The sequence below is a fragment of the Danio rerio genome, chromosome 14 (assembly GCF_052040795.2).
Source record: "Danio rerio strain M-AB ecotype USA chromosome 14, GRCz13ab, whole genome shotgun sequence".
In the NCBI taxonomy this organism is placed as follows: Eukaryota; Metazoa; Chordata; class Actinopteri; order Cypriniformes; family Danionidae; genus Danio; species Danio rerio.
In genome coordinates, this window is record NC_141034.1 from 58,188,853 (window position 1) to 58,200,000 (window position 11,148).

Here is an 11,148-nt window from a genome sequence, read left to right on the forward strand (position 1 = left end):
GCTGTGGGAGAGACGCCGAGCGAGCAGTAGTGCGTCCGGAAGCACAGCGCGGGGAACAGCGAGAAAACGTCCGCGTTTCGGGCTGAAAAACGCCATAAAGTGGATTCCCTCGATCAGAGAGTGTGTCCAGTTCCTCAGGCTGCAGTTTCCGATACTTTCCCACACTTTATAACGGAACTCGTGTTTGTGGAGATCGAGAATCGACTTCACTGAAGGGCACGAGTGGAGCTCTGACTGACTTCAGAGAGAAGTGTTCAATATCTGATTGTAAGCTCTAGGTGAGTAGATACTCGAGGCATGTTCCCTAAAGCTCCAGGAAGCAGGTAGAGGGCCGGGGTGAGTGTTTGCTGGACATTCTCTACAGCGGGAGTCTGAGCCACAGGTGTCCGCCTCAGGGCTCCAGCATGCCGGACTCCACCGGGAACTTCAGCCTCCTGCAGCGGACCTGCTCTCTGGTGGTGCTGCTGTGCTTCTTACACATCTTTGTCACCGTCATTTACTACATGAGGAACTCGGACTCTCGGCCAGCCTTCGCCCAGAACCAGCAGCAGAGACCGACGATACACAGGAAACTGGCGGAGCAGAGGGGCACCACTGAGGACAGCAGACCCGCGGCCAACGCCTCGAGCAACGGCCAGGAGCTGCAGATCTGCCCAGAGGAGCCGCCGCGCCTGGGTCAGTGTAATCAGATATTTAATATTAAGCTCATTTATGAAGGATCATGAACACTGAAGACTGGGGTAATGATGCTGAACATCCAGCTTTACATCTTACACAACTATAAACGACACTAGTGTCACAAACTTTGAAAAATATTAATGGTAAATGAAGTAAAAAGGGGAAATAACTGAACTATATGATGCTTGTATCAGGCACGTCAACAGTCCTTAAGTCCAAAAGGCAATAGATTAGAAAAAAGAAATCTTATTTTCTCTCAATCTGTATTTCTATAGCGCTTTATACAGTGTAGATTGTGTTAAATCTGAAAATAATAATAATAAAAATACATCATAATATATCAGATTATTATCAGGCTGGTATTAGAGCAGTGGTGAATGCTGGAATCAGATAAAACGTTTCCCTAAAAATCTGCATGAGGGGTCCAGCATGTAGTCTTTAAAACACTATGAATGGGTGTACAGTACACCTCAATCTTTAAGTTTTTAATTGTAAACCAGCAGATCTGATCATTCAGGTTTCTCTCAAACTTGTAGAATCTGTTGCGTTTCAGGGCCTCATACTCATCTGATGCTCTGCTGTTCAGAGCTAGTAAACAATGGTGGAAACCAGTCTCGCTTTTCAGATGAGAGCAATCTGCAATCAACACTTAATTTTTATAATTATACATGTTTAATAATTTACCAGGAATGAGTTTTCTCTCTTTCAGTAAAGTTGACTGAATGCTTTTTAAATTGAGCATACATTTAGGAATGTAAAAGTTGTTGGGTAAGTTACCGTAAATAAAGTAAATAATTACAACATTAGCGTTGTATTAAACTACTTGTTTTATTTTTTTTCTGAAAAGTATTTTAATTAGTGGATAAGGAATTTAATGCTATTAAATCCCATTAAATGTTGACTTAGACAAGAGAATATTTAAACATTTTTTAGGTTTAATTCTGTAATTTTTAGCGACACGGGGGCTTTCGGATTTAGAGTTTTTTTTTTTTATTTATAAAAACATATTTCAAAAATACCATATTGGCATTAGGGATGCAACGATTAACCGATTTTACTATTAACCACGAATTCGTCACGGTTAATTAATCTTGAAGTCTTCTCAACACTGTGTTTCTGCTTGGAACAAAACTGCTGTAAGTTATGTCAACTGAGTGCTAGCTTGAAGTTCTGAGCTTGTACACCATGCACACTGGATTAACTATAGCTGAGGCTAATAAATAAGGGCCAGTCGCATATTGTGTCTTTTGCACGCGCAAGTTCGTTATTTCCAATGGAGGCGCGTGGCTTGCATATATGAAGCGTGGTTTCCAGTCGCACCTACTAGTTGAAAGAATGCCATGAGAGCCCTACACTGAGAAAAAAAATACAAAATGAAAAATACAAAACAATGTTGTTATATAGTTGATCAAAAGTGCCTTTCAGACAGAGGTTCAGCAGCCTTTGAATACATTTCTTCACTGGAAAAGGGAAATACTTAGCTATTATGTAACTTGATGATTAATATTAGATGAATACTACTTATTTATTTATTCATTCATTTATTGGTTTTAAATTTCATTTATTTTAAATCTTTTTCATATTTTAAAAGTATTTATTTATTTTAAATTCATTTATTAAAATTGTATTTATTTATATTGTTGATTTATTTTCATTTATTTTTAATTAATTAATTTTAAATTGTATTTATTCAATTTTATTTATTTTAATTTATTTACATTTAATTTATTTATTTAAATTCATTAAAATTTATATTAATTTATTAATTTTATTTATTTATTGTAATTTATTTTATTTATTGAAAATTAATAAATTTTTATTTATTTTAGATTAATTAATTAATTTATTTAAATTTAATAAATTTATTTAAATGTTATTTTTTAATTTATTGACATTTATTTCCAGTGTAAAATTGTTATTATTATTATTTTATTATTATTATTATTATTATGTGTATTTTTTAATTACATTTGTTTTAGATTTTTAGAACAGTATCTCCAGCAGAAAAAGAAATCCCAAGATTTTCGTTTTAAATTGTAAAGATATCTGTACTTTTGAAACAAATGAAGACAGCAGAAGAATTATATAGCCTGACCTGTTCACTGCTCAAATGTCAGAAATCTTTCAAAAAATAGAATATATTGTTTTTAAAGGGGAAAAAAGTGGTTGTATTTTACCCCGACATTTAAAAAGACTATATTTCAGAGCGGTGAGCACAATACCGTGATTCTGTGACATTTTTACCTTAGGTTATACCGTCAGAATCTTATACCGGCCCATGCCTAATTTATACACACACTGACGCCAACATTTGACCTTTTCACACTGATAACGATAGTCCTGTTTTCAGTCTGACGCTATGGTGATGCACAGCAGTCCGTAGCTCCGCCCTCTTCTGAAAAGAACAATCTCATTTGCGTTTAAAGCGACAGTCACCAAAACGCCACAGTTAAGGTTGGTTTCAGAGAGTTAGAAAATATCCGTGTGCTATTTTTCAGCTCAAACACTCGTTATTCAGTAACTAACTGCAGACTAGTGTAAGTAGTCTCCCCAGCTGGACAGTGTGGGGTTAAACATGCCCAGGCGTGTTCTGGCCAGTTTCTCCTCTTCTTTGCTGGTTTTTCTTGTTATTATGAATCCACATATTTACCCAGTGCACTCTAATTCATCGCCCTTAGTGTTTCTGAGAAACTGGGCTTGTTCTAAATGATGTGACCTGTCGCTTTTGTGTTCCTTCATTCCGCTTTTCAAAAACAAAAGCTTGTTTTTACAGCTGTCGTGACTCTGTAAACTGCGTTCTGTTGACAACACAGCCGTTTCACTGCAGTTTCATGAGAGTTAGGTGGTATTTTCACATTATCTACTGATGCAGATTAACTGACTTCCCTCAAGCTCTGTGTGTGTCGTAATGGAAAACTGGAAGAGGAGTTTAGCGTGTGTGTGTGTGTGTGTGTGTGTGTGTGTGTGTGTAGTGTGTTTTTTTCTGTGATCCTGTAATATAATACACCTGTGTGTGAATAATAATGAGATCTCCAAGGAGAAGACACAAGCTTACACTCCTTCTGTCAGCACGCATTCAGATTAACACATGGCTTTAGTAGGCCTGCATGATACTGAAAAAAATATACATTAAAATAAATGAGTTTTTCTGCGACATACACTAAAATATTTGTAGATAAGCAGTTTTCTGTATTTTGTGATTCATTTTACAATTTTTTCCCATTTATTTCTGCTTCTGAATTGCATTATGGACTCTTGAGCTTTCTTCCAACAACTTTTAACCTTGAAAAGTTTAATAAAGTGTCATTTTCTGATGTTTGACACACTTATTTCTCTAGATATTATTTATTATATTATTTCAAACACTAAAATGTCAATAATAGTCAATTTAATAAACTGTAGTGTTGAATTTTCACCATCAGAAGTGGACAGAGAAGAGATCAACATCCCATAATGCAGTTCACCATCACAAATAAACAAAATACAGAAGCTTTTCATTAACAGATATTATTTTTAGTGCAGTATTTGTCAGACCATCAGACTCTAATATGGTGTGTGTGTGTGTGTGTGTGTGTGTGTGTGTGTGTGTGTGTGTGTGTGTGTGTGTGTGTGTGTGTGTGTGTGTTCGTTCTCCTGTAGTGGGTCCTCTGCGTGTGGAGTTCTCAGACCCGATCACGTTAGAAATGGTGCGGACAGAGAACAGTGTTCTGCAAGAGGGCGGACGCTTCAGACCCCCAGACTGCATAGCTCGGCAGAAGGTGGCCATGATCATCCCCTTCCGGAACCGAGACGAGCACCTGAAGTTCTGGCTCTATTACCTGCACCCCATCCTGCAGCGCCAACAGCTCGACTACGGCGTCTACGTCATCAACCAGGTGTGTGTCTGTGCGTGTGTTTTATTCTGAGTTTGTGTGTGTGCGCAAATGTATTTTATTGTGCGTTTGTGCTTTATTCTGTGTGTGTGTGTGTGTGTGTGTGTGTGTGTGTGTGTGTGTGTGTGTGTGTGTGTGTGTGTGTGTGTTTGTCTGTGTGTGTGTATTTCTGTGTGTTTGTCTGTTTTATTCTTTGTGTGTGTAAGTGTATTTTACTGTGTGTGCGTATATTTTTTGTGTGTGTGTGTTTGTATTTATTGTGTGTGTGTAACCTATTTATAGCATATTTAAATGTCAGCAAGTAATTAAGCAAGTAGTTCTTTTACATTATGACTAAACAAACAATGAGTAAACATGAACTAATCATTCTTGTTGTCGTACTTCATGTTAAAGGGCGCCTATTCTGCCCCTTTTTTACAATGTAAAGTCTCTAGATTTGTGTGTGTGTGTGTGTGTGTGTGTGTGTGTGTGTGTGTTTGTGTGTGTTTCATTACACATCTCAATAGTAGATCTTAATTCAGTTTTAATTTTTCCTTTAATGTGAATTTTGATTTTATTTCATTCAGTGAAAATGAATTTTGGCCAATAGTTTTAGTGTTCGTTCACTAAAAAAGCTGTGGTGTGTGTTGACTGCTGTAAATACTGATCTGTGACCTGGTGGGTCCAAAGGCCTGCGTGATATATCTGCTGAAACACACAGATAAAAGGAGGACTTTAACTCAGAAAAACTACACTTAAAGCAGGAAGTCTTGTGAAGCCTTCATTTTTTAAGAGTTGGACAATACACATTCAGTAATTCAGTGATAATGATGATATTGTTATCATGAGAACTTCAAAATACTCTGAATAATTATTTATTATTTACACTTTTATCAGTGCCTTTATTGAATATTCATATTGTTATATTAGTGGTCGTTCATCACAGCAGCAAACAATGAAGACTTAATAAGCTTTTTATTTTCAAATAAACATTATTCGCATTAATCTGGCCGTGGGCATGCTGGAATATTGATTGACAATACTCTATGCATAGGCCTGTTGTTGGTTAACACTGTACAGTAAGGCTCAGTTTGTTTACATTAGTTAATTTAACTAAACTCACATTAAAACCTGCTAATGATGTTAGTTTATTACTTGTAGCTGATGTTCATCTATTGGTTAACAACTTCAACAAAATCTTAATTGTTTTATTAAATGTTAATATATGATATTTAATTTTTAAACTAACATTACCATAGTAGCTTTAATAAATCAGGTTATTTCTCACTCTTTATTTATCTATCTATCTATCTGTCTGTCTGTCTGTCTGTCTGTCTGTCTGTCTGTCTGTCTGTCTGTCTGTCTGTCTGTCTGTCTGTTTTATCCATCCATCCATACATCCATCCATTTGTATTTATTTTTTTGCTCTTAAAATGTTGTTGCATGTATTTATTTGTAAATTTAATAGAATAATATATTTGCTATTATTTATTATGATTTGCTTTTGTAGTACATTTGGATTATAACCCATTGCACATTAATCCTGATAACTTTAAATACAAAAAGTACTATATACTAATAAGGGCACTTAGCAGGTAGAATGAAAATAAGTGAAGCGTGCAGTGGAATGAGGCTTTGACTATTGAAGTGACAGAGCTTAGTTTACAGTCTATAATTAAAGTAATATGATGTTATAACAGTTTATTCAATATTTTGAGAGTATGCAGCTAGTCTAAACATCACACCTCTGTGGATCGTCTCCAGTAATTAGCAGTGCTTCTTAATCCTCTGCTTTGTTTAGTTTGTTCTGTGGTCGACTCCTCTCTTGTTATCTGGAATGTGGAGCTGGGCGCGTCTGGGCATGAACACCGGATTTTTCTCAATCACTTTATCTCTCTGGCACTCTGGAGAAGTGTAGCCTAAAGCGCACTGCTGTCACACATAATAGTACTATATCTTAATATTTCTCAATTCAAGATTGTAATCCACATATCTGCTGAATGCTGGATTCTGATTGGCTGATGAGCACTTTATAGTGTTTGGTTACAGCTAAAGTAGTTCCAGCAGAGTGCATTACAGCTTCATATCACTCCGCTGAATGACTGGAGTTATTTCAGAGATAATTTCATTTAATGGAGCTTTTTAGTATTTCTGAGTTGTTATTTTTAAATATTAAATTTTGTTAATCAATATCTGTTAATTTATGAACATTTCCAGCATTTAGAACTATTAATAAATCACATTGTTTTGTGTAAAAGCCTGCAGGGGATGTTTATATGAGCGTCAAAATCGGTAGATTATGTTTAAAGAAGTGCATAAAAGCACATTAAATAAGCTATAGGGTTGTAGGGGGACCAACAGTTTTAACCCAAAAATGAGCAGTCTGTCAGATGAAGAAGAGCCGGAGCGAGAGATTCAATTAAATACAGTTTACTGAAGATAGTTTACAGCTTCATCAGCAGAAGCCAGCTTAAACACCCACACAGAGTTTGTAGACCGCTCTGCTTACAATCTCAAAACAACAATAATACTCTCACATAATGTCATTAACTGCGTCATACATACAGGTGCTTAACCTTTTAACCTTTGGGATTTCTCTGCTGGATCATCTGCTGATCTGCATCCCAATCATCACCAACACTGCAGAAGACCTACTGGAACCAGCATGGACCAAGATTCCTACAGAAATCAGTCAAGTTTGGTGATGGAGACGTCATGGTTTGGGGGTCATTCAGTATGGGGGCGTGCGAGAGATCAACATCATCAACAGCCTGAGGTATCAAGACATCTGTGCTGCCCATTACAATACAAACCACAGGAGAGGGACAATTCTCCAGCAGGATAGCGCTCCTGCTCATACTTCAGCCTCCACATCAAAGCTCCTGAAACAAAGAGTGCTCCAGGATTGGCCAGCCCAGTCACCAGACATCAACATTATTGAGCGGATGAAGGAGGAGGTGTTGAAGATGAACACAAAGACTCTTGATGAGCTCTGCTGAAGCTTTCTTCTTCATTCCAGATGACTTTATTAATCAGTGATTTGAGTCATGTCAGAGATGTATGGATGCAGTCCTCCAAGCTCATGATGGAGTCAGACACAATCTTCATTCTGTCTCCACTGCAGCAGGACTTTATATTCTATACTGGACATTATTTCTGTTCAGTGATGAGACTTTAGTCTGAGCAGAGTCAGAGCGCACTGTCCTCATCATATCAGTCATAATCAAGGCATGATCAGATTTACTGAGCTCAAATCAGCAAAATCTAGAGGCCTTCACCTTTCATAGAGACACTTCTGACACCAAATCATCCACTAGAAGAGCAGATATTATCTGTGTTCATAAAACCTGGATAAGCAACAAGACTTCTGTCAGGCAGTGTAGATACCCTTAAACATTCAACTTTAATAATAAAGACATGACAAATTACACGTGTTACTCTATCCCGGAGCAGACATCCATCAGTAAACCCACACCATCAGTGTCTATAACTGGTGCTTTCAATAACGTTTGCTAAAATTAAATGTAAAAAAGTGATATGTCTGTTCAGCATAAGAGATATAGTTATGTCTGTTGAATGATTATTTCTGATTGGCTGAATAGAGAACTACTAATAAATCACCACTGATCCTTAAGTAAAATATTAAATTCCATAGTATTAAAATAAGAGCTTAAATAGCCTTAAAATGTATTCAATCTGTGTTTTTAAGGTAAAAAAAAAAAAACCTGTTTAGAAGATTTAGTTTTTGTTTTGACTGTGCTGGAAGTCTCTGTCTGTTTGTCACCCAGAATGAAATAAGCAGAAGCTGATAAAATAGACACTCGCTGGGATTTCACGTACACAAGAAGCATTTTCTAGACCAGCACAAATATAGTCTTGTTTTTGTAGAAATAATGAGTCAAAATAAAGTGAATATTTGTGCTTGTCTAGAAAATGCTTCCTGATTTAAGGATCTTTAGATATTTGGACTAGAAATGAGACTGAAACTCTAGATGGAGCATGCCTTGCAGTGTGTTGTTGTGTTTCAGTAAATAACCTTGAGATTTCAGACTGTGGTTCTTTAATCAGCTCTCGCAGAACAAACGCCTTTATCTAATGCATTTCAAGCAGTTATCATCAGCGGTTTGAGGAATTTTCCACATGAATAACGAGACTAATGTGTGTGTGATTGAGTGTGTGTGTGTGTGTGTGTTCTTTACACTAATGCTGATTCTCTTCTGTTTTCTTCAGTGTGTCATGATGGTTTCTCTAATTATTCTCTTGCTCTCTCTGCCATCCCTTGTCTTCTCCGCACCTTGCATTATTTTTTTCACCCTTCCATCCCTCATTCCTGCCCTTCTCCCTGTTTAAAGCTCTTTATGCGCTCAGGAAAAGGTGCGAGGTCTCGATCTGTCTGCGCTTCGCTGCCTGCATCTGCTCAATGGTAAACTTCTTCATTTTCTGCTTCTCTCCCTCTTTCTCTTGGTTTTCCCACGGAGGGCAGTTCTGTGCCAAAAATAGCTGCGTTTGCCATTGTGAAAGTTCTGAAGTTCCGTTTTGGAGGATTAGCTTTGCATTTATCCTTTATCTAACCCTACTTAAGGGTCAGTTCACCCAAAAATTAAACTTTATTAACCCTTCCTAACCTTTATGAGTAATAATTTGCACTAACTATAACTTACATGACGAATTCAGCTCAAAGAGAAATTTAAAGTCTTCACTACGTCAATTAGGTTGGGTTTTGTAGACAATTAAAAAATATATATTTTCTTCTTTTAAAAAAAAAAGGTAAAAAGGTGCTAATAATATTGACCAAACAATATTAACAATTACATAATGTCAATTAAATTTGTGATTTTTTTTTTTTATTTTATTTTTTTTATTTTATTTTATAATTTTTTTATTAAATTTTGCATCTCATAAATCATTAAATCGGTATGTAGTTTGCATCCTAAAACTGTGGTTGGAAGTTCTATGATTTAATTGTTGTCTTCATTTTGCAGCAACCTTTGCATTTATGCTCAAGGTCAATGCAAATTTCAATAAACAAAATACACTGACTTTTACATACTGCGGATTTGCATATGACATTTCAAAATGAGTTTTAATCCTGACATGCTTCCATATTAACATTTCCACAGTATTTCCTATATTGCTTTTTTTTGGAGAAAGTCTTTCTTATGTTGGCTGGAATACATTTGTAAGATCAGTATTATTAGCTGCCTTAATGAATAGATTTTAGTTGATTGTCTCCAGAACAGACTGTTGTCCAATATCTTTACCCTAATTACCCTATTAAAGCTTTTACATGTCACTGTAAGCTGAACACTAGTGTCTTGAAGAATATCTAGTCTAATATTATGTGCTGTCATCATGGAGAAGAGGAAACACAACAGTTATTAGAGATGAGTTATTAACACTTATGATTAGAAATCTTTCCATGGGAAATATTTGAAAAATAATTACAGTTTCACTAAAGGATAATAATTTTGAGCTTTTTAAAGCTACAATCCTCAACTCATGAACTCTGCTGTGTAAAATATCTAAGAATGAGCAGTTTGTGTGTATTGTGTTCAGTAGTGATGGTGATCTGCATTATGGGATGTTGATCTCTGCTCTGTCCACTTCTGATGCTGAAAATTCAACTCTACAGTTTAACAAAGGGACTTTTATTGACATTTTAGAAGTTTTAAATAATATAAGAAATAATATCTTGAGAAATAAGTGTGTAATGTGCCGCAGGGATGTGCTGTAGTTGTTCATGTGATTGACATAACATTATTTCAGAATAAAAATGGCGAATTTTACCGAAAGGTGACCCGTTTACTCCTGTTTATGGTGGGTGTTAAGGCTGGGAAAACTAGGTGTGCGTGGTGTCGTATAACGCAGGTTTCAACACCCAACTAAATTAAAATAACACGTAAAACATTATTTGAACAATTTTATTCAGCAACATCGGATGCTTCACAGGCTTACTAAATGGTGTATGTAACATCAGTCTCAATGCTATAAAATAGCCTCAAAGGAAACCGCGACAGAGGCCGTTAATGACTTTTTCTTCCACAATTTAAGGTTATAATGAGTTATAAGAAGAAATTTTATTAAGAAATTTATAATAAAGTTAGATTTTTGTCAACTGCTAACTTTTTCGGCATTGCTTCAAATCTCTCGAAGACAAGAGTTGACTTTTAAGAGGACTTACAATAAAACTTGCTCGACTTTAAAGGGGAGAAAATGGCGCCTTCTTGTTCAAATGCCTTCTGTGTTGACTCCGGAGCGCCGGTGCATGCGCAGGGTAAATGAAGACCCAGGAGTCTAGTGAACTAGACTCTGTTAGTTAAATTAACTAATTAACTAATTTGTTTAAGTTAAGTCAGTGCGTTCCCACCATGCTCTTATTTTAATCAACATAAGCTAAAAATCTTTTGTTGTCTCAGCTACATCAGTGAATCTAAGTTGACTTGGCAAAAGAAAACATGTTGTGATTAACAAATCATGGAAATCATCGTACAGTGTGGAGAAATAAGTGTAGTATAGCAGAAGATGTGCTGCAGGTTATTACAAGGTTTCTGTAGCGTAATTTACATCACCAACATAGACTAGACAGCACTGCAGACACTATCACACATGCAGAAACACA

General features: G+C 36.1%; 1 protein-coding gene across 12 annotated transcripts in view; it reads left to right on the top strand.

Moving 5' to 3' along the window:
* Positions 1-11,148, top strand: part of b4galt1l (DP-Gal:betaGlcNAc beta 1,4- galactosyltransferase, polypeptide 1, like) — a 30,628-nt gene continuing 19,480 nt past the window's right edge. For 6 of the 12 annotated variants that reach the window (XM_087280880.1, XM_087280881.1, XM_087280884.1 and 3 more), the window contains exons 1-2: positions 1-675; positions 4,318-4,553. In XM_087280880.1, coding sequence (XP_087137006.1) covers positions 405-675; positions 4,318-4,553 — 507 coding nt within the window. In that variant the 5' untranslated portion in view covers positions 1-404. 12 annotated transcript variants of the gene reach the window in all.